This window comes from Nerophis lumbriciformis, linkage group LG36 (assembly GCF_033978685.3).
Source record: "Nerophis lumbriciformis linkage group LG36, RoL_Nlum_v2.1, whole genome shotgun sequence".
NCBI classification, from domain to species: Eukaryota; Metazoa; Chordata; class Actinopteri; order Syngnathiformes; family Syngnathidae; genus Nerophis; species Nerophis lumbriciformis.
In genome coordinates this window covers 15,953,604-15,977,500 of record NC_084583.2, presented here as the reverse complement: position 1 = coordinate 15,977,500, position 23,897 = coordinate 15,953,604, and the positions used below count along the sequence as shown (strand labels likewise).

Here is a 23,897-nt window from a genome sequence, read left to right as displayed (position 1 = left end):
CATTTTAAGTGGGAGAACTTGCACAATTGGTGGCTGACTAAATACTTTTTTGCCCCACTGTATATGATTCCAGGTGAAAAAGTTGCAAAATTAGCTCAAAAAGTGAGCACTATAATGTTAGGATGCTAACAATCTCTTCTAGCACTTAAGAGTTCTTCTTAAAACTAGGACAAATGAAATCATGAAAGTATCAACCAATCAGCTCCTTGTGCCACACCCAGCTGGGTGTCATCTGCCTGGCACACCTTCACTTTATATTTGAGATGCCCCAGAAAATCACATCTAACATAGAGTTCTTTACTCAGATGTGAAAATGTGAGGCTGCTGTGGGAAATAGAAATAGAGTCAGAGACTTCTTCCACCTCATTGCCTGACAAAGATTGTAGCTGTAGGGCTCATTTGCTCACTCTGTCCCAGAATAATGACCACAACAACAACAACAAACATGGCGGGGAAGTGGGATTGAAGAAATGAACTAGGTTGACCTGGCTAACATAATTCTTCATTATGTCAGGCGGAGCCAACATTTGAGCACACCAGCTCTAAGGATGGTGTGGAGAATGCATATATTTTTAAGAGTTCTTTCTTTATTCATAGTCATGTTTAAAGTAGCTAATATTTTCCATGTGTACACTTTGTTCTTGTATCTTATGTCCGCAAGTAAACTCTGTGTTTTACCTTGAAGTGTTGGAATGTGGGAGTTGGAGTACTCCCTTCTTATCTTATCAGTATTAGAACAATGAGGCTGTATTCCTTTCCGGACAGGGTGGGGGCAGTTTTCGTATTCAATAAGTTGTCTCTTTCCGTTTGATTTTCAGACCGCTTCTAGATGCCACTATTAACGGACTGTAGGACTGGTCTCCTAAAGCTTTAGTAAAACTTGATAATATTCCTATTCTGTCTTGATGGTCCTTCTTGCTCAACATATATGTCATCTGAAAGAACTTGGGATTGACCAGTGACTTTGATTTCCTGAGAGGAAGACTGGTCAGATGCAACAATTGCCAACAGGGGTGTTCAAACTTTTTCACTTGGCGCTGCATTGAGCTAAAACAATTTGGCCGGAGGCCTAAAGCTGACTGCATGTAAAGTAACATACTCACACATTATATACATAAATATGTATATAAAAAGTTAAAGTACCAATGATGATGTGCCCGGGAATAATTTTTGGTGACTTAACCCCCAATTCCAACCCTTGATGCTGAGTGCCAAGCAGGGAGGTAATGGCTCCCATTTTTTTAGTCTTTGGTATGAACTCACAACCTACCGACCTCAGGGTGGACACTCTAACCACTAGGCTATGGAGTAAGTACATATATATGTACATGTACATGGTGTATATGTATATGTATATATATATATATATAGGGTTAGGGTTTAAGGTTAAACCTAACCCTAACCCATTCGGGCGGAAGGCGGGGTAGACCCTGGACAAGTCTCCACCTCATCACAGGGCCAACACAGATAGACAACATTCACACTCACACACTAGAACAATTTGGACGGACGGAGGCCTGCATGTGCATGAAGAACAGGGCCTATAGTGACCCAGACAGTGGTACTTTTAGTTCTCGTATGCCACACTTTTCATGCAATGATGCCATCTAGTGGCACATTTTAACATTACTGAAATGATTTCAGCAAAATGATGATACATTACCCGTAAAATAACTTTGAATTAAAAATTTAACAGCACAATCCAGCATTCATCTTTTTTTACATCACTTATTATGCAATTCTGCCATCTAGTGGCCATTTTTTTAACATCACAGAAATGATATCAGATACATTTAAGAAACTGATTTTTTTTTTTATTATAAATTACTATTTTACAGAACACTCCAACATAAATTAAAAAGGACTGAGATGATTTCTGTGGTATTTTAAGCCAAAACTAGGATGTTTGACCTCAGATGAATTTGTAAAATAATCTATAGCTCAAAAACGATCTCATTTCAGAAAAGGTCATCACATTTAGTGTTAATTTCACTGGTTAATGATGATAATGCTTTTGTGTCTAAGTTAGTGCTTTGTTGCATTTCTATTTGAAGTCAATGTCATTTTATAGAAATTATAAATATTAAAATATAAATACATGCTAATATTGATGATATCAGTTCATGTTTTTATTATATTTTTGCAAAGAAAATGGAATAATGATTTACTGATAATTAATTAAATATTGCGATGAATTGAAAATAATGTTTATTTGTTTTTCATGCCCGCATATCATAGTATAAGGTTTCTATATTCTTTAATTCCGTTCATTCAAGGTCATAAAACAATTAACAATGAAATAAATCATTAATAAACATGAACGGGACCAGCGGTAGAAAATAGATGGATGGATGGAACGAACAAGAGCAGAAAGAAGTAAAAATGTATAATGTCTGCCCCATGCATATTCACACAATTACAAGAGTTGTTGTCCAACTCAGGAGAGCAGTTAGGCATTTTTCTGTATTCATAACAAACAAATAATTAAACATGGAAACAAAAAATACTGTAAATCATATATTTTCATCATCATGATTTTTCATTGTTTTTAATCAAACTGTTGTAATCAAACTTACAACTTTGATTGAAATGCATATTTCCATTGTCCTTGTTCTATATCTAGATTTGTTTAACAGCTCAGTTCCTTTTAGACTATAATCTCGTTCTCTTTTAGCAAATATGTTTTAAATTTTGGTTGGTATAAAGTTTTTTTTTTTGTCCTGTCCAGCTTTTCAGGCAAATCATATTTTTGATGTAGAGGGTAGATGCCCATATCGGCTGTTCAGATTGACTTTACAGAAGAGAAGTGTAGGATACTTCTCTTGTTGCCTTATTTGTATTTGACTTTATTAAATGTATTTATATTATCATTTGGTGCAGCCGGGCCGGAGCAGGAGGGGATAGAAAGAGATAAAAAAGGAAGACAGAGGGGGAAATTGTGGGGACAAGAGGGGGATAAGACAGCAAACACAACAATAACAACAACAACAACATAGAGCAATATGTACAGTATGTGTATATGTATGTTTGTACAGTGAATGTATATGTACATGTATGTGTATATGTATGTTTGTACAGTGAATGTATATATACAGTATGTGTACATGTACGTTTGTACAGTGAATGTATATACATTTCACCAAGTTTAACTGTTTGAATATTGGGTTTGTGGGTTCCAGTAATGATTCTTAGGGCTCTCTTCTGCAGAAGTAAAATTGGGTTTACACTGTCCTTACTGTGCTTGAGCTTGAGATTTCGCCCTGGCTCTGCTTTGTCTGCGTGTTGTCGTCTTATCTTCGTTGAGGTACTTGAAGTCCGTGTCCGTAGCGGGCTGGAAGACAGAAACTGCTGCTGCGAGACAACTTGCAGTGGAAGATAAGTTGTGTGCCTTTGCACAGATAGAAAGGTACAACTTGAGCACAATAGATAATAACTATGGCAACGGCCTTTAAGCATAAGAGTTGTGTGATAACCATACTTGCCAACCTTGAGACCTCCAATTTCGGGAGGTGGGGGGGGGGGGCGTGGCTGGGGGCGTGGTTAAGAGGGGAGGAGTATATTGACAGCTAGAATTCACCAAGTCAAGTATTTCATTATATATATATATGTATATATATATATATATATGTATATATATATATATATATATATGTATATATATATATATATATATATATACATCCTGAAAATATGCAAACAAAACTGTGTTTAGATCATTGATACTTCAAACTTGCATAAATAAATATTAAGGAATATAACATAACTTGGCTTCTGAGAGCTTCAAAATGTAATGAATAAAATGTTAAAGTTGTTGATAAACAAGCAATTATTTTAATAATTAAATATGGTCATTTTAAATGAATTATTATGATCATTTAAAATTAATTATTTCAAATGTTTATTTTAATGTATAATTCTATGGCTGAGTGTAATAAGGAGTCAGAAAAAATACAAATAAAAATATAATTAATTTTGATGTTTTTAGCAAAATATAGTAAAAAATGTTGTTTTTTTAATTAATATATATATTTATTTTTAGGTAAGATAAACATAATAATACAGTTGATCTGTAGTCTGGATGATTTAGTTCTTGTCACCCTATTGTCCTCCCGTCATGAAAAAAGGCTGTCCTCACTCAGGTCGCATGGAGCTGGAGGGGGCGTGGCCTCCAGCTCCGGCTGAAAATCGGGAGATTTTCGGGAGAATATTTGTCCCGGGAGGTTTTCGGGAGAGGCGTTGAATTTCGGGAGTCTCCCGGAAAATTCGGGAGGGTTGGCAAGTACGGTGATAACTTATACATAATTGTTCTAACACTTTACTACATTTCTTCGACGCCTTTCCGCGCAGCTTTGATTTCGATGATGCTACTTCCGGTTAGTGAACGACGGCTATTTTACGTTGAAAAGAATAAAGTCACCTTGTAAAAAAACGACATTCTACTGCCAATACCTCACACATGCTAATTTAATCCGATTACAGGTGACAATACAACTTAAATTTAAAGGTGAAATCGCTTACACACACCTCCCTTTGAGGCATGGCGGGCCGTGCGTTTCCCACCTAGGCCTTCAGTGATGTCCACCTCAATGATGACCTCTCCAAATAGCATCATTTATGTCTCCATATGACCATTGCTGGAGAAATACTATACAGGAACACATTTACGCACTCAGGTGCGGTGAATGTCAATCAAGTGACCAAAGTGACGTCTTGGTGAATATTGATGATCGATCATTTTTAGGTCTATTTTTTTAATGCCTGGCTGGCGATGGACTGACACACCCTCCACCATCCACCGCTAGCTCGCCATCCACGTAATGGCCACACCTGTTTGCAGCTAAAATGCTTCATTCTCTTGCCTGTACTTATTTGACTGATGCAGGTTTCTTCATATATACTTTTTGTGGTTTACTTGTTGGAAGAAAAATAACATTTGGCATGTCTCATTGTATTTCTGGACTGTATGTGTCAAAAATGCAATCAACAAATGTTTAGAAAAATGCTTCATTCTCACCACAAACAAATGCATGCATTGCTGGGTCTGAGGACACTTCACAAAATAAACAATGATTATGACTTCCATGTGGAGTCCTTTGGAGTAGTACAGACCTTGGCAAATGAAGGCCTGCGGGCCACATGCGGCCCGTTAAGCTTTTAAATCTGGTCCTCCAGACATTCCCAAATCATTTTTTAGATGTTTAAGATGGAAAGTGTAGCTGCCATTATGATGTGCACTCATGTTTTCTAATGACCGTAAGTCTTCAACTATACTAAGTCTGTCAATGGTTAGAATCTGCACTTTTGCATGATATACTAGTTACTATGGTAATCTAATTAGTTACTATGGTAATATAAGTCACAGCAGCTCAGACGAGGCGCCAAGCAGTGTGGGTGGGGAGCGTTTCCACAGAGTGTTTCCTGAGCCTGAAATGTGGGTGTCAGGGACAGACGCGGAAGGAGATTTTTACAACAAAGTTCTAAAGCTTAGTGATATATCAATATATCAGATCTATCAGATTGTATGTGTTTTGTTTTTTTACCCTTCATGTTCATATTTCGCTGTGTTTGTTGCATTTTTGTTGCGTTTCGCTTGATTGTTAAAATATGTGGATGGAGAGGGGGTGTGACGTTCATACGTTGTCAATATTCAGTATTTTATCCTTCATAGTTAATATTGTAAATCCCACATTATTTTCATGTACATTCTGGGTGTCTCATTTAGTAAAAAAAAAGTTAAATTCCATTCTGTTTTTTAAGGTGGTCTATCATAGGGCTGGGCGATATATAGAATATACTCGATATATCGCGGGTTTGTCTCTGTGCGATTTAGAAAATGACTATATCGTGATATTCGAGAAAACGTTCTCATGCAGTTGCTTTTAGCTGCATGTGTGGTGCGAGTGGTAATACGAGAGAAAGAAGGTGCTAATCTGGTAACAAATGAAGGAAGAATGAATTCCCAAGAAAAACAGCAGGGAGTCCATCGTCTGGCGGTGGTTTGGCTTCAAGCGGGAAGATGTCGAACAGACAACCGTAATATGTCAAGTATGCGGCAAAAGCGTTGCTACAAAAAGTAGCATTGCTGTTAATTTGTAGCTTCATTTGAAAAGTCACCTGCTAAAGAATGAAGAGTGCTTGAAACTCTGCATGTCAACATCTCGGCTGGTGCTACACCAACAAAATGCCCAAGCAACCATTTCCACATCAACACCGTATGAAAAAAATAGTCAACAACAGAAGGGGATAACGTCCGCAGGAACCTACCACATAGTGAAGGAGATACACTATTTGATTTCCTATTATGCAGCTCATTTTTATTTGAAACTTATCGAAATATCTTGTGTGACATCATGCACAAAAGTGCACTTTATTTGTTTTAAACTGTTGTAGTGGCGTTCTGTACAAAAAGTGCACTTTAATTTAGTGTTGTTTTGATATGTCATCTTAGTGACATCATGCACAAAAGTGCACTAATAGCTTGTTTTAAAATGTCTCTGACAATCTTGCACTTTCTGTTTGGAAATGACATGAATGTTTGTGCCACTGCTTAATAACTCTTTAATAAATACACTTTTAGTTGTGACTTCCCTCTCTGCATGAAAGTTTAAAAGTAGCATATATTAATGCAGTATGAAGAGGAATGTTTTAATGTAGACACATAGAATCATCATACTGCTGTGATTATATGCATCAAGTGTTCATTCAAGGCTAAGGCAAAATATCCACATATATATGGTGTGTCGTGACATGGACTAAAAATATCCAGATATTAATTAAAGACCATATCGCCCGGCTCTAGTCTGTCATAACGTTTTTAGCATTCAATTAGACATTATTCGTGAGGTTTTGTATTAGTGTTCCTAAAAACAGATATGCCGGCCCCCAGACCGAGTCAAAATACTTGCCCAGGCCTGGAGTGGTAAAATTAAATGTTTCTGGCGAACCGACATCCAAACCACTATAGCGATTTAAACAAGAACAGATTGTGATTTTTGGTTTTATTTTTTCTTGAAAAATAACACATGTAACATAAAGTAAAAAAGCAGAACGTTTCTGAAAATAATTACAACGCTACAGGAGTCCCGTTTTTCCAACACCTAAAAGAGGGGAAAGATTTACTGTATTTGTAGTCAGGCGGCCACAACAGTAGTCTCTAGTCAAGAGTTCATAGCAGGAACCACGTTGGGGACAAAGACTCCAGACAAACATCCCTGCTCCTCAAAAAAAACAAATTATATAACTCTATATTGAAGTGTTATGGTCATGAGAACCCCCCCCTCCCACCCCAAAAAAACATGTATCAAAAATGGTGTGTTGAGACTGTAAATGTAAAGGAAGTCTGTGTAGAAAGAGTAGCACCTCCATGTCTACTGCTCCTTGGCCCAGCACTTCATCAACACACTGCTCCCCACGAGCCAAGTTCATGCATATTTAAACACTTGTATACCGGTAGCTCCTAAATGCAATCCATTTCAGGTTTTTGATTAAGAAAATAGGAAATTGACCCATAGCCGTTGTGCATGAAGCAAAAATGGAAGCAAAAAGTGATTTAACAAAATTAAATGTGGATGTTTAGTCCAGAGCAGATCATTTTATGAACAAACTATGTTCTCCCACTCCTGACATGTGAAAAAAAAAACTCCCACCTCCCCAAAAAAGTAAGACAAAAACCAAAAGGAGTCCTGAGTCTCTTTTTAGGTGCACTGTTGCCGCGGTAACAGCTCCCTTCCATCAACACTAGTTTAGTTCTGCAGGTGCACACGAGCGTCCATACCTCACGTTAGAATCTAACTCTAGGATATCCTCTGAATGAGTTTCTCCTCCGACAGGCAGTAGAGTGTGTTGACGGACAGCTCGGAGATAAAGGACTCGCATGCTTTGCGGGAGACGCCTTTACAGCCTCGCAGATCCAACAGCGATATGCAGGACAGGCGTCGGAGATACTTGAGACAGGTGTCTGATAGTTTACTGCAAGCTGACACACACACACACACACAGTTAAAACCATCACAATCTGCTAGGGGTGTAACGGTACGTGTATTTGTATTGAACCGTTTCGGTACGGGGGTTTGGGTTCGGTTCGGAGGTGTACCGAACGAGTTTCCACACGAACATATTAAGTAGCCAAAAGCTAAAGTCTTAACAAGCTGCTCCGTGTTCTGCCTCTGTCTCTGTCAGTCCTCTACACAGCACCCAGCATTGTCCCACTCACACAACCATCTGATTGGTTACACACGGAGCGGTAACAGCCAATCAGCAGTAGTCAGTAGTCAGTGCTTAGCGTTTAGCAGGTAAGCATCAGGCAGCGGACTCTCCCCAAATGATAATAAACACCTCCCTGTCAACTACTAGTAACATCACTATGAGCCCGTTGACCTTCTAGAAACATAAACGGCAGCTCAGCTCGCTCGCAGTCCTGGCTTGAGGTGAAGGCTAATTAGCGTTTAGCGTAACGTTAGCTCATTTTGCAGTGTGTGTGTGTGTTACGGACAGCAAAGCCCTGTCTGTCTGTTATTTCACTTGACCTTTTTCTGTATTGATTGAGCTGTGTTGAAGCAGCAAACAAGGACATTATGTTAAATGAAGAGTTTCTGTCTCTGATAGTTGATATAATAATGTAAGTGCATCATTAAGCCTACATGAACTCCATGGTGTTCAGGGATGAATAGTCTCTCCTATTGCTATTGTACTATTTTTTCAGCTATACCGTATTTTTCGGAGTATAATTCGCACCTGCCGAAAATGCATAATAAAGAAGGAAAAAAACATATATAAGTCGCACTGGAGTATAAGTCTCATTTTTGGGGGAAATGTATTTGATAAAAGCCAACACCAAGAATAGACATTTGAAAGGCAATTTAAAATAAATAAAGAATAGTGAACAACAAGCTGAATAAGTGTACGTTATATGAGGCATAAATAACCAACTGGTATGTTAACGTAACATAATATGGTAAGAGTCATTTAAATAACTATAACATATAGAACATGCTATACGTTTACCAAACAATCTGTCACTCCTAATCACTAAATCCCATGAAATCTTATACGTCTAGTCTCTTACGTGAATGAGCTAAATATTATTTGATATTTTACGGTAATGTGTTAATAATTTCACACATAAGTCGCTCCTGAGTATAAGTCGCACCCCCGGCCAAACTATGAAAAAAACTGCGACTTATAGTCCGAAAAATACAGTAGTTACATTAATCCTTAGTAATGGAGCAGCCTAGTTTTGAATGGCAGGGTCCCTGCTATCACATGTTGATAAAAATATAACATTTCCATAATAAAAAAATCAACTACAGGCTTACCAAATGCTGTAATAAATGAAGCATGATGAGTTGACTTGAAACTGTTTAATGTTGCACTTTTTATATGTAGAAAAAAAGTTTTGTCATTTTATTTAATCTGAGCAACAACTTGAGGCAGTTTAATGTTGATTAAGGTGGGCAGAATTATTATAGTGTTCCCAATGTTAAAAGGATAAAGCCATTGTTTACATATTTGGTAAATAAATAACCAAAAAAATTTCTATTTTGTTGTTTTCTTACTGTACCGTATTTTTCGGAGTATAAGTCGCACCTGCCGAAAATGCATAATAAAGAAGGAAAAAACATATATAAGTCGCACTGGAGTATAAGTCGCATTTTTTGGGGAAATTTATTTGATAAAAGCCAACACCAAGAATAGACATTTGAAAGGCAATTTTAAATAAATAAAGAATAGTGAACAACAGGCTGAATAAGTGTACGTTATATGAGGCATAAATAACCAACTGGTATGTTAACGTAACATATTATGGTAAGAGTCATTCAAATAACTATAACATATAGAACATGCTATACGTTTACCAAACAATCTGTCACTCCTAATCGCTAAATCCCATGAAATCTTATACGTCTAGTCTCTTACGTGAATGAGATCAATATTATTTGATATTTTACGGTAATGTGTTAATAATTTCACACATAAGTCGCTCCTGAGTATAAGTCGCACCCCCGGCCAAACTATGAAAAAAACTGCGACTTATAGTCCGAAAAATACAGTAGTTACATTAATCATTAGTAATGGAGCAGCCTAGTTTTGAATGGCAGGGTCCCTGCTATCACATGTTGATAAAAATATAACATTTACATAATAAAAAAAAATCAACTACAGGCTTACCAAATGCTGTAATAAATTAAGCATGATGAGTTGACTTGAAACTGTTTAATGTTGCACTTTTTATGTGTAGAAGAAAAGTTTTGTCATTTTATTTCATCTGAGCAACAACTTGAGGCAGTTTAATGTTGACTAACGTGGGCAGAATTATTATAGTGTTCCCAATGTTAAAAGGATAAAGCCATTGTTTACAAATTTGGTAAATAAATAACCAAAAAATTTATATTTTGTTGTTTTCTTACTGTACCAAAAATAAACCGAACCATGACTTCGAAACCGAGGTACGTACCGAACCCAAATTTTTGTGTACCGCTACACCCCTACAATCTGAAAAAGGAAACAATCATGTCTCACCTCCCAAGTGGAGTTCGGTTAATGTGTTCCGCGTGGAGGAGCCCACCGCCGTCAGCAGGTTGATGGAGTGGTCTGTGAGGCTGTTGCAGTGGGATATGTCCAGCCTGGTCAAGTGGGGCATGTGGCGGATCACCAGGCGGAGCGTGGAGTCGCTGATGTCCAAGCCCGCCAGTCGAAGACACTGCATGGTGCGGAACTGACTGCGGTTGTCACAACCTTGACAACACACAGCGCAGGTCGGAAGGATTACAAAAGAAACAAGTCAATCACATCTTTTGGGCACTAAACAAAAAAAGGTATGTACACCTTCAATCTTAAATTAGTTGCTGTTTGCGTGGCAGGGTTGTGCGGTATACTGGTACTAATAAAATAACGTGGTACTAAGGTTGTACGGTATACTAGTATAATACCGCGGTACTAACGAATCACGTGGTGACATTACTTGTTTTACGAGCAGAGGAGCATGTTCGCCGTCGCACACACACACACACACACACACACACACACACACACACACACACACACACACACACACACACACACACACACACACACACACACACACACACACACACACACACACACACACACACACACACACACACACACACACACACACACAGAGTACTTACAAGCAGACACAGTGTGTAGACAGAAAAGGGACGCATTTTGGTGTAAAAAGTAAAGATAAAGGTGAAGTTATAACACTGAAACACCCTCAGGAAGAGGTGCTTTAAGACAGTGGTCCCAAACCTTTTTGTAAATGCTTGAAAATTTGTCCCACGGACCGGAGGCGGGTTATTTCATTTTTTTGTATAGTTTACCTTTTGGCAGATGGTACTGCAGTTTAAATCGTGTGGTGATTTATGGCGTCACATTAGTGCCAAACATCCGAGCGCATAAAAACTGTTATCGCGCGCTGATTCTCCACTTCGTGCGCGCGCGGGACACCATTTTGCGCGCGCGTGGTGCCTTTTTGCGCGCGCGGCGCCTTTCTGTGCGCGCGCGCGACGCCTTTCTGCGCGCTCTCTGTGTAATCCTGGCATCTTTCCTCGCACTGTCATGTTTCTTTTTGGCACTTTGGGGGCAGGTATGCTTAGACGGCCCCTTCTTTCTGATTGGTCAGGCGAAAAATGCTGAAAAATGCTCAGAGCCAATCAGAAGTATAGCAGGGCGGGTCATCGTCAATATGTATCAAGATTTACGGAGGAAGAAGTGGATAAAAAAATGTCGCGCGCTGATGAAGGTTATTTCATACCACATAAACACAATACAGGGTAATACAAAATGTGACCCAAATAAATAATAAGACAACAAACACCATAATCACATCTTTCAGCCAGAACTGGTCCACCAGCAATAACATCCAACCATTAACATTATTTTATATTTTCACTTCTTCTTGAACATTTGTTTTCTAATTTATGGAATTTCTTTTGATTCAGCCATAAAATTAATGAAATAATCTTTGAATTTTGTTTTTAAAATGTTAAAAATAGCTTTTAATAATGTATTCTGAAACAGTTTAAAATAATCAGAGAACTGACTAACACTGACCCTACACAACTATGTTGCACAATTAAGTCCATCCATCCATCCATCTTCTTCCGCTTATCCGAGGTCGGGTTGCGGGGGCAGCAGCTTAAGCAGGGAAGCCCAGACTTCCCTCTCCCCAGCCACTTCGTCCAGCTCCTCCCGGGGGATCCCGAGGCGTTCCCAGGCCAGCCGGGAGAGATAGTCTTCCCAGCGTGTCCTGGGTCTTCCCCGTGGCCTCCTACCGGTCGGACGTGCCCGAAACACCTCCCTAGGGAGGCGTTCGGGTGGCATCCTGACCAGATGCCCGAACCACTTCATCTGGCTCCTCTCGATGTGGAGGAGCAGCGGCTTTACTTTGAGCTCCCCCCGAATGACAGAGCTTCTCACCCTATCTCTAAGGGAGAGCCACGCCACTCGGCGGAGGAAACTCATTTCAGCCGCTTGTACCCGTGATCTTGTCCTTTCGGTCATGACCCAAAGCTCATGACCATAGGTGAGGATGGGAACGTAGATCGACCGGTAAATCGAGAGCTTTGCCTTCCGGCTCAGCTCCTTCTTCACCACAACGGATCGATACAGCGTCCGCATTACTGAAGACGCCGCACCGATCCGCCTGTCGATCTCACCATCCACTCTTCCCCCACTCGTGAACAAGACTCCGAGGTACTTGAACTCCTCCACTTGGGGCAAGATCTCCTCCCCAACCCGGAGATGGCACTCCACCCTTTTCCGGGAGAGAACCATGGACTCGGACTTGGAGGTGCTGATTCCCATCCCAGTCGCTTCACACTCGGCTGCGAACCGATCCAATGAGAGCTGAAGATCTTGGCCGGAGGAAGCCATCAGGACCACATCATCTGCAAATAGCAGAGACCTAATCCTGCAGCCACCAAACCAGATCCCCTCAACGCCCTGGCTGCGCCTAGAAATTCTGTCCATAAAGGTTATGAACAGAATCGGTGACAAAGGGCAGCCTTGGCGGAGTCCAACCCTCACTGGAAACGTGTCCGACTTACTGCCGGTAATGCGGACCAAGCTCTGACACTGATTATACAGGGAGCGAACTGCCACAATAAGACAGTCCGTTACCCCATACTCTCTGAGCACTCCCTACAGGACTTCCCGGGGTACACGGTCGAATGCCTTCTCCAAGTCCACAAAGCACATGTAGACTGGTTGGGCAAACTCCCATGCACCCTCAAGGACCCTGCCGAGAGTATAGAGCTGGTCCACAGTTCCACGACCAGGACGAAAACCACACTGTTCCTCCTGAATCCGAGGTTCGACTATCCGGCGTAGCCTCCTCTCCAGTACACCTGAATAGACCTTACCGGGAAGGTAACAATTAAGTCTTTTTTTTTTAAAGCGAACGAGGTAATTTCAACAGGTACAGCATCCTATGTCATATCTACATGTAATAAGATTTGTAACAAGGCAAACCGTTTGTAAATTGGTCGAAAATCGAGCAAGTTATGGTAATTTCATTAGTACATGTACCATTGACATCAATGTACCGGTAATGATTGAGGCTAGCTGTCCGAGGTAAGATGGCTACAACGTTGCTACACTGGAGAATGATTGGTCATATGAAAAATGCTCACAGCTAATCAGAAAGAAGGGGCCGTCTAAGCATACCCGCCCCCAAAGTGCCAAAAAGAAACATGACAGCGCGAGGAGAGATGCCAGGAGTACACAGAGAGCGCGCAGAAAGGCGCAAAAGGGTGTCGCGCGCACGCACGAAGTGGAGAATCAGCGCGCGATAACAGTTTTTATGCGCTCGGATTTTTGGCACTAATGTGACGCCATAGTGATTTTAAATACTTGACAGTTTGAACAGTTTTCAATTAAGCAGTGAGTACATGGGATAATTTATTTTTATCGTGTATCGAATAAGTACATCGTAATCACTCTATTGCTAACTGACAGACAGACAAACAATCACATACCCTCCTGTCAAAGGTAATAATATAACAATGTGTTTGCTCACCTGGAGGAGTGACCAAATCCCTGATCTGAGCATCTTTGACGCCGTCTGCGTATCGCAAGTCGAGAGAGCGAAGGAGAGGACAACCGGAGGAACACAGAGCAGAAATCGACGTCCACGTACAACCTGCCAGCATCAGATCCTTCAGCCCTATAAAACAAATCAAAGTAATGCAGCATTAGGTCGTGTGTGTTAAATCATTTTGATGGTCATGGAAGACAAAAGTTAGTGTTTATATTTGCCTGGAAGGCGGCTAACAAGCCAGCTGAGCTGTTTTTTGGAGATGTTGGTCCAAGAGAGATCGAGCGAAGCAGGTTGCCTCTTGATGATGCCTGTTAGCGCCTGAGGGGTGATGGTGCGTTTAATGCTCAGGTCAATCTGCGTCCAAAGTCGCTTGTCCAGGCACCTGCAGATGGGTAAGAGATGCATGACCAAAACACACCGAGGTGGAATGCAATAGAAGTCATGTCAAGCTCTTACCATTTGTACCAGTTCTTGCAGACCGCCATGCATACACAAAGTTCTGCTCGACTTAGGTACCGGAAGACAGACACCCACACTTCCCTCTCGCAGTCCGGCCCACTCCCGCTGCCTTCCCTGCCTGCTTCACTCCCTGCGCCCTGTAGGGCGGACAGAGGGGTGCGGAGGTGTGAGAGCTCGGAGGATGTAGACGAGGAGGCGCCGTTGCTCAGCTTCGCCGTGCTGCTGGTCATTTTCCTTTGAGCGGCCGTGTTGCTCTCCGCGTGGTGGGAAGTGCGCGTTGTTATTGGTGGCTGCTGCATGCTGGAATGTTTACCATTTGTGTTTGGGTTTCTGATGGGCGGTCTCACTAGAGGCCTGTTGGGGGTGTGTGCTGCAGTCTGCGGGGTGATTGCCTCCAGTTTGGGAACAATGGCGGAAAGGTGCTGCTTGTCCTTGGATGGCCTTTGTAGCGTTACTTTGGCGAACGAGCTATCGGTGACCCGCTCGCCATCGCCCCCCGTGCCCTTTTCCTCTCGCAGTTCCTCCTCTTCCATGTCTTTGGCTGGTACACCTTCTCGTCTCGACTGTGGCTGGTTCTCTTTACCGTTTGGCACCGCCTCCTCCTCCTCCTCCTCGTCAGAGCTGCTGCTGTCCGTGCTGCTGCTGCTGTCCTCGCTGTCCTCCAACCTCGGATTGGGTCGACCGCCGGTGACGCCTCTTCCCGCTCCTCCGCCGCGCAGCCTCACACCTCTCCCTCGCCGGTGCTCTCCCCTGTCTTCAAACGTGGGAGCAGGAGACGAGTGTAGCCGGAGGGAGCCGGTCGCTCTGGAGGAGCCACCGAGCCAGGAGGTGCCCCGACCTCTTCCCTGAGAGAGTCTGCTCACTGGAGAGCGCATGCGGGATAGTAACTTGGCGCGCTCCATTGACTGTTTCTGCTACAAGTCAAAAGCAATATTATTTACAATAGTGTACATAACATTCTTTAAATACAAATTCCTTGCAGAATTACTTACTGCAAGAATTTTGCTGCGCTCCAGTTTTAGCTGTAATAAAAGGAACAACAATTAGAACGTTTTTTTCCCATCCGACACAAAACATTGTTGTAATCCCTTACTCTCTTCCTGAGCCTAAGCTCCAATAGACTTGCTCTCCTGCGATTTTGTTGATGCTGCAGCAGCAGTTTCTGAGAGGGCGGTGGAGCTGTGGTTCGTGACGGGGGTCTGCCGCGGCGCCCCCGTGCCATCCTTTCGCCTACGCCGATGCCTTCCCTGTAGGAACGCTTGGCTGGTGGCGGCGACGTGGATTCTTCTGACGAGTCACTCTCCCCATCACTAAAAGACTGGGGACAGGGGGAAGTGGATGGTGTCACTGCAATGGTCGTCTTAAGAGAGAAATGCAGTACACGCCAAAAGTTTGGACACATGAAGTGAATTGTATTTATATAGCGCTTTTCTCTAGTGACTCAAAGCGCTTTACATAGTGAAACACAATATTTAAGTTACATTTAAACCAGTGTGGGTGGCACTGGGAGCAGGTGGGTAAAGTGTCTTGCCCAAGGACACAATGGCAGTGACTAGGATGGCGGAAGCGGGGATCGAACCTGGAACCCTCAAGTTGCTGGCACGGCCGCTCTACCAACCGAGCTATACCGCCCCATACCTGCCAACTTTTGAAATCAGAAAAACCTAGTAGCCAGGGTCCAGGGCGAAGCCCCCCGACGCAAAATGATTGATTGCATTCAGACAGGTTAAAATGTTGCTAAAACCATCACTTTTCTATCAGTCACAGTGACTTTTCAAAACAAAAATATTACAGCAAAAATCATATGGGTTGATTGACATGTTTATTCTGTAAGCTAACTTCAATAGTTTGAAATTATTTTGACAGTTAATGCCAGTTATCCTGTCAACCTTTCACAAGACTTCAATTTGTTAATTGAAAGTATAAACAGTATAAACACTTTTTACAGTAAACAAATGGTAAAACAGTACTAAACAATTCCATTAAAAAAAAAATTGGTGTCATTATTAACTTTCTGTCCAAGCTTGTATAATCTACTGCCTTGTTCAATTGTAAAAAATATTCTGTGCCTAAAATTCACATTTCTATCACAATTATCATACTGTAAACATGGTAAACTAACTTCATTAAAATTAATAGTCCTGTCAATAGCATGGAATTACAATTCAAATGTAGTTTTTTTGTAAGCCTTTCAAAAGAATTCAAAATATGAAAAATTAATGAAAATTAATTTAAGCCATCAGACACTTGAAAAGTGGCACATCACATCTCTAATGTAATAATTTTAACTTTTCAACAGAAATAGCACTGCAAAAATATTAAGGACATACTTCTGTATTTTGGTAGTTATGCTGTCAACATTTAACAAGATTTCTTCAACTTGGACTTGAAAGCATAAATAGTATAAACACTTTTAACAGTATAACAGTACTAAACAATTCCAATAGATAACATTGGTGTCATTACCTTTTTGTGGCTAAAATCCAAAAAACGTTGAAAGTTTTCCACTTGTATCGCTAGCAACGGCATTAGACTTGTGTTTTTTTGTCCCAGCGTGGTCTTTTACAACGCTAATTCCTCCGTGTCCGATCGAAAAATCTTGTCTGCACAAGGTGCAATTCGCGTAGTTTTCACCCTTTTTGGAACGGATAATTATTCCCGGATAGGCTTTTGAATATTCTTCACGGAATGACTGCAGTTTTCTTTTCGGTTTAAGACTCGTTTGCGATTTTTCTCCGGCTGATTCCATGATCGTTCACTCGTTTGGAAACAATGGCAACAGGTGCCTCGTGCTTGGCAGCGGTGCTATAAATAGCCTCCCGCATGGCATTCGGAATGGCTCGATAGGAAGTTACGGGAAGCAGTGTCGATTGTCATTGTTGTTACGCGATTTCGTGAATAAAACTTTAAAAAAAAAAAAAATTTTTAATTACCCGTATTTTCCGCACTATAAGGCGCACCTAAAAACCACAAATTTTCTCAAAAGCTGACAGTGCGCCTTATAATCCGGTGCGCTTTATATATGGGTTAATATTAATATTAATTTTCATAAAGTTTCGGTCTCGCAACTACGGTAAACAGCCGCCATATTTTTTCCCCGAAGAAGAAGAAGCGCGCGGTGCATGCTGGGATATGTGAGGTTTCATTTCTATTTGTGTGTTTATGTAAAGACCCCAAAATGGCTCCTATTAAGTGTGTTGTCTGTCTAATTATAAATAATGCAGACGAGGCGTGTTAACTGAGTTCTCAACGTTTACTCACAGCGTGCTCATAACCACATTCTAACTGCCAGCATACAACAACGCTTCTCAGGGCTACCGCGCATGCTCGTCACTATCGTTGCATGCTGGGTAGTGTAGTTGTTATATTTGCTAGCTCATAACATCACATTAAGAGACACGCTTACGCGCTTAATTCAATACTCGCCGTCATTCCGGGTGGATTGACAAAAGACCTCCAGCCGCTAGATATTGGTGTCAACAGGGCATTCGAAGCTAGACTGCTAACTGCGTGGGAACAGTGGATGACAGAAGGCGAACACACGTGACGTTCACCAAGACAGGGAGACAGCGCCAGACGACATACGCCAACATCTGCCAGTGGATCGTAAATGCCTGGGCTGATTCAGTCTCATCTGTGGTCCGAGCTTTCAGGAAGGCAGGAATTGTCACTGAACTAATAAACGGCAACGACACTGACTCCATTAATGACGACTTCGACGAGACGGAGCCGGCCATGTTGGATGCCGTATTCGCTCAACTGTTTAATTCGGACACTGAAGAAGAAGAATTCGAGGGATTTGTGAATGAGCTATAACTTCATAAAGTGAGCTTTACATTTTTATTTAGTGTGTTGTGTTGTGTGACATTAACGTTTGAGCAACGTTGAGTTATTGATATATTGTTATTGCTCTGCACTATTTCACGTGTTACTATATTGTGATTGCACGTTTGATTTACGTAACACGAGTAAATCAGCTGTTTATTCATTTTGGGAGTGAACGGAGTTGTCAGAACGCTGGTTTGTTATCTATTAATAAAGTTTGACTGACCTATCTGACTGTTTTGTTGACATAGGTGCGCCTTATAATCCGGTGCGCCTTATATATGAACAAAGTTTTGAAATATGCCATTCATTGAAGGTGCGCCTTATAATCCGATGCGCCTTATAGTGCGGAAAATACGGTAATGAAAAAACGTATTTTTTATCACTGCAACTGTAACCCGGAATAGGTTGATGAAAACCATACTAATTACGGGAAAACCGGAGTAGTTGGCAGGTATGACATGCCCTGTAATTGGCTCGTGACCAGGCAAGGGTGAACCTTGCCTCTCGCCTGAAACCAGCTGGGATAGACTCCAGCTTACCCAAGACTCTAATGAGGATACGTGGTGTAGAAAATGGATGGATAGTGTTTGTTTGTAATATGCAACCAGTGTCATCTGAGTAAAATGTGTTGGAATAATATGTCGATTTTACACCACGTGTCACCTGACGTTAGTTTGAGGGAAGAACCGCTGCATATATCTCAGAAATGAAGTCAATACCGGACATACCTCTGATGCGGAATCTTTGCCTTGGTTACATCTAGGACATTCCCAGCAGCTCGGCAAATCGTCATTAATCTTCCCATCACCGGACTCCTGAAAGAGGCATTGAATGTTGCAAATGCAGTCAGAAAACAAATCACCCACTTGTACATGATTGAGTTTGTTTGAAGCACACTTACCTTTGTGCATTGACGATGAGTAATGCGCAAGCAAACAGAACACTCCATGAGCGTGTGAGTACTTGGGTGGGATTCTTCTACCTCCCCTTTTTTACAGACCGCACATCGGGCAGTATTTGGCAAAGCAGGCTATGGACACAAAATGATGCTCAGATAAACAATATGGCCCACGTGACAATGGAGGAAAGCATCCGCCTCTAAAAGTGACTTACCATGAGACACTGCCTCATGATGCATGTCTTCTTCATCCTTCCGGGCCCTCCAAACTTCCTCATGTCCAGACAGAAATTGCAATCGCCGCACTCCTTCCTGCAGCAGCCCGAGCAGTATTTGCACCGCACCCGACGGCGCCTCAAAGCCGAGATGGACGAGCTTTTGTTGGATCTCTGACCCAAAGGCTTGTAGAGGGGAGGGCCCAGGCGGGGCCGGCAAGGCGGCGCTGGTGGTGGTGGTGGTGGTGGTGGTGGGCTTGAGGGTGGTTGGTACCATGACGGCTGCAAAACAAGAATGTTGTTTATATTTGACACTGGAACACTTTGCAGTGAAGTCATGACATTTCAAATTACCGTATTTTCCGGACTATGGGGCGCACCGGATAATGAGGCGCACTGCCGATGAGCAGGTTTTTTTTCATACAAAAGGCGCACCGGATTATAGGGCGCATTAAAGGGGTCATATTTTTTTTTTTTTTTGTAAATGTAAAATACTTCCTTGTGGTCTACATAACATGTAATGGTGGTTCTTTGCTCAAAATGTTGCATAGATGATGTTTTACACATCATCTTCAAGTCGCTTCAGGATTCGGCGTTTTGTGGGCGGTCTTATTTACGTGGCTCACCTTCGACAGCGTCTTCTCCCCGTCATCTTTGTTGTAGCGGTGTACAACTTCAAAACCCTTGTCACATTAAATGAGTTTAAAGCTTCTGTGAAAGGATTGCAGTCTACCTTGTCTGTATGCACATGTGTTATGTGAGCAAGTTGTAATGTTGTAAATTTGATGTTTTATGTGTTGTTTACTGTTTTTAATGTAACCTTGCTGCTGCCCTCTTGGCCAGGTCTCCCTTGGAAAAGAGATATTTGATCTCAATGGGATTTTACCTGGTTAAATAAAAACTATGATAAAAAAAGTAGCGTGCAAGGACGGGAGTGGAAGAAGTGTCAAAAGATGTCACTAACTGTTTTAATGACATTCAGACTTTGCTTCAATCAATAACGGAGCAGCATCTCCTCATCCGTGGCTCAATAGTGCAACAACAACGCCGGAAATGTGTCTCGTGAAAAAGCGTCCGACCGGAACTCTCTAATAACTAAAGTTCCGTGGGTGAATAATGTAAACTCACTACACTGGTAGTTTTTGACGCTTCCATAGCGAGATATAAGTAAGAACTTTACACTACTTTATATTAGAAATGGCAACAGCAGAGAATGAATGTCACATAGCAAGAAGATAGTGAAAAAGAAGAAGCTTATCAACTACGGTGTCGGCACGGACTACAGTGGCGGATGTGCGCAAATTTTCAGGACTTATGCAGATCTCAAATACACACCAGAAGGTAAGAAAAGTTGGTTTTGCATAATATTGTGAAACAAAATGCCAGATAATGTCTGCTAATGGGTGCCATTGTGCGGTCCTTACACACACCATAGTAATACTTGTATCTCCGACTACGGTAGCCTTAATGGGCCGACAATCCATCAAGCGGTGCGGCTTCAAAGTCATACTAAAATATCTTTAAAGATTTTTGAGTGCCGTATTAATGTTCTTTATTTTCAATGGAACATTAAAAGTTTTGGTGTTATTTAATGGCGTCATATTGCAGTCTACGTGTATCTCTTATGTGTGACTGCCATCTACAGATCACACTTATCATTAGAGATGTCCGATAATGGCTTTTTTGACGATATCCGATATTCCGATATTGTCCAACTCTTAATTACCGATTCCGATAGCAACCGATACCGATATATACAGTCGTGGAATGGACACATTATTATGCTTAATTTTGTTGTGATGCCCCGCTGGATGCATTAAACAATGTAACAAGGTTTTCCAAAATAAATCAACTCAAGTTATGGAAAAAAATGCCAACATGGCACTGCCATATTTAAGTGCATTATTTTTTTTAACCTGCCTCAAAACAGCCACTTGGAATTTGGGACATTCTCTCCCCGAGAGAGCATGAGGAAGTTGAGGTGGGTGGGGTTGGGGGGGGGAAATAGTGGGGGAAGAGTTAGTACTGCAAGGCTTTCTGGGTATTTGTTCTGTTGTGTTTATGTTGTGTTACGGTGCGGATGTTCTCCCGAAATGTGTTTGTCATTCTTGTTTGGTGTGGGTTCACAGTGTGGCGCATATTTGTAACAGTGTTAAAGTTGTTTATATGGCCACCCTCAGTGTGACCTGTATGGCTGTTGACCAAGTATGCTTTGCGTTCCCTTGTGTGTGTGAAAAGCCGCAGATATTATGTGACTGGGCCGACACGCAAAGGCAGTGCTTTTAAGGTTTATTGGCGCTCTGTACTTCTCCCTACGTCCGTGTACACAGCGGCGTTTTAGAAAGTCATTAAATTTTACTTTTTGAAACCGATACCGATAATTTCCGATATTACATTTTAAAGCATTTATCGGCCGATAATATCGGCAGTCCGATATTATCGGACATCTCTACTTATCATTACACCATGTACCTAATAAAATAGCTTCGAGGTCGGTAAGCACAACCAGAATGATTCCGTACATTAGGCGCACCGGGTTATAAGGCGCACTGTCGATTTTTGAGAAAATGAAAGGATTCTAAGTGTGGACCACTTTCTACTTACTCTTTTGGGCCACCTGACAATGGGTTCTCCAGTGTAGGACATCTTGGGGTTATCGGTGGCATGCTCCTTCAGAACAGCCTACACATACACACAAAATTAGAAAAACAAATCAGATCTGGTAAAGAGATTAGGGAGATGATACCCACCCGCATGTCTTCCAGTAAAGCTTCGGCATTCTCAATCCCTGTGGGGACGCACTTTTTGTTAGGGGGCAATTCCTCCAGCTTCCCTAACAGGTTACATAGCCCCTCTAGCTCAAAGGGTGTCAATGCATACTGCGGCCTGACAACTGGATCTGTTTTGTCTTTTTCGATTTCATCAGCATTCTTATCATCGTCACTATCAGATTCCTTCGACTTCCTTTCAACCTCACTGTCAACGCCATTGGAGGCACCGTTGCTGGTGTGGTCATCGATATCGAGGTCCGCTCGTGTCAGACCTGAACAGAGACAAATAAAGATTGACTTAGTACAAAGTAGAGAAGCGAGTGTAGCACCGACAAGACCCTGACCTAGGCCCAGGGAGTATTTTTGGAACTCAGGAGTGAGGTGGGAGACATTTGTCAGGCAGTAGAGGTATCTCTCCAGGGCGTACCAGCACATCTCATAGTAGAAGGGGTAACGAAACTTTGCTGGGACCTGAAGGAAGAGGACCAAAATAAATCAGAGAAAAAGCACACTCAGGTTTTTTTTTCAATTCACGGTAAAAGCTTTGCTCACCCGAGTGCGATCCTCAATACTGTAGATGTTGAGCTGCATGGGAATATTAAAGCTGTGGAGGAAATTCCCCCCAAACACCAGGGTGTCCTCGGGCGTGTACACAGCATGGATCCACCCTGCCACGAACAAGGTGACAGCATGTTGACGCACATTTTTAGACTCTTATTTTTTGTGATTCTGTCTGTGGCGGACCTGAGGGAATCATGAAGGTGTTGCCTTGCTTGAGCTCTATCCTCTGGCAGTCATGACATTTGTCACCCAAGAAGATATCTCCTTGTTTTCCTGATAAAACCCAGTTCTCATACATCTCCAGGTTCTGGGGGCTGGGTGGAATCAGCCAGAACACCTGTAGAAGTCACAGGTTAAAAAAAGGTTGATTGATTGATTGAAACTTTTATTAGTAGATTGCACAATACAGTACATATTCCGTACAATTGACCACTAAATGGTAACACCTGAATACGTTTTTCAACTTGTTTAAGTCGGGGTCCACGTTAATCAATACATGGTACAAATATATACTATCAGCATAATACAGTCATCACACAAGTTATTCATCAGAGTATATACATTGAATTATTTACATTATTTAAAATCCGGGGGGTGGGATGTGGAGGGAGTTGGGACGGGAGTAGGTTAGGTTGGGTTGCTATCAGCATATTTCAGTCATCAACAATTATATAATCTGAGAAATGGACATTGTAACAGTGTAGGTCTCACTTGGTAGGATATGTACAGCGAGCAGTGAACATAGTGAGTTCAGAAAGCATTAAGAACAAGTATATACATTTGATTATTTACAATCCGGGGAGGTGGGATGTGGTGGGGGGAGGGTGTTAGGCTAGGGCTGTAGTTGCCTGGAGGTGTTCTTTTAGTGAGGTTTTGAAGGAGGATAGAGATGCACTTTCTTTTACACCTGTTGGGAGTGCATTCCATATTGATGTGGCATAGAAGGAGAATGAGTTAAGACCTTTGTTAGATCGGAATCAGGGTTTAACGTGGTTTGTGGTGCTCCCCCTGGTGTTGTGGTTATGGCGGTCATTTACGTTCTGGAAGTAGTTTGACATGTACTTCGATATAAGGGAGGTGTAGTGAATTTTATAGACTAGGCT

The 23,897-nt window shown here is 41.7% G+C and overlaps 1 protein-coding gene across 1 annotated transcript in view; it reads right to left on the bottom strand.

Annotated features, from left to right (window-relative positions):
* Window positions 1–6,983: 6,983 nt before the first annotated feature.
* Window positions 6,984–23,897, bottom strand: part of kdm2ab (lysine (K)-specific demethylase 2Ab) — a 31,040-nt gene continuing 14,126 nt past the window's right edge. Inside the window, exons 9-23 of the mRNA XM_061930019.2 lie at window positions 22,978–23,131; window positions 22,786–22,901; window positions 22,578–22,704; window positions 22,213–22,505; window positions 22,067–22,144; window positions 19,463–19,744; window positions 19,251–19,379; window positions 19,078–19,164; window positions 15,615–15,839; window positions 15,514–15,543; window positions 14,519–15,435; window positions 14,281–14,444; window positions 14,042–14,188; window positions 10,519–10,734; window positions 6,984–7,975 (exon numbers count right to left, since the gene is read on the bottom strand). Of these exons, the coding sequence (XP_061786003.1) occupies window positions 7,794–7,975; window positions 10,519–10,734; window positions 14,042–14,188; window positions 14,281–14,444; window positions 14,519–15,435; window positions 15,514–15,543; window positions 15,615–15,839; window positions 19,078–19,164; window positions 19,251–19,379; window positions 19,463–19,744; window positions 22,067–22,144; window positions 22,213–22,505; window positions 22,578–22,704; window positions 22,786–22,901; window positions 22,978–23,131 (3,147 nt within the window). The 3' untranslated portion in view covers window positions 6,984–7,793. The remainder of the gene's footprint in view (window positions 7,976–10,518; window positions 10,735–14,041; window positions 14,189–14,280; window positions 14,445–14,518; window positions 15,436–15,513; window positions 15,544–15,614; window positions 15,840–19,077; window positions 19,165–19,250; window positions 19,380–19,462; window positions 19,745–22,066; window positions 22,145–22,212; window positions 22,506–22,577; window positions 22,705–22,785; window positions 22,902–22,977; window positions 23,132–23,897) is intronic.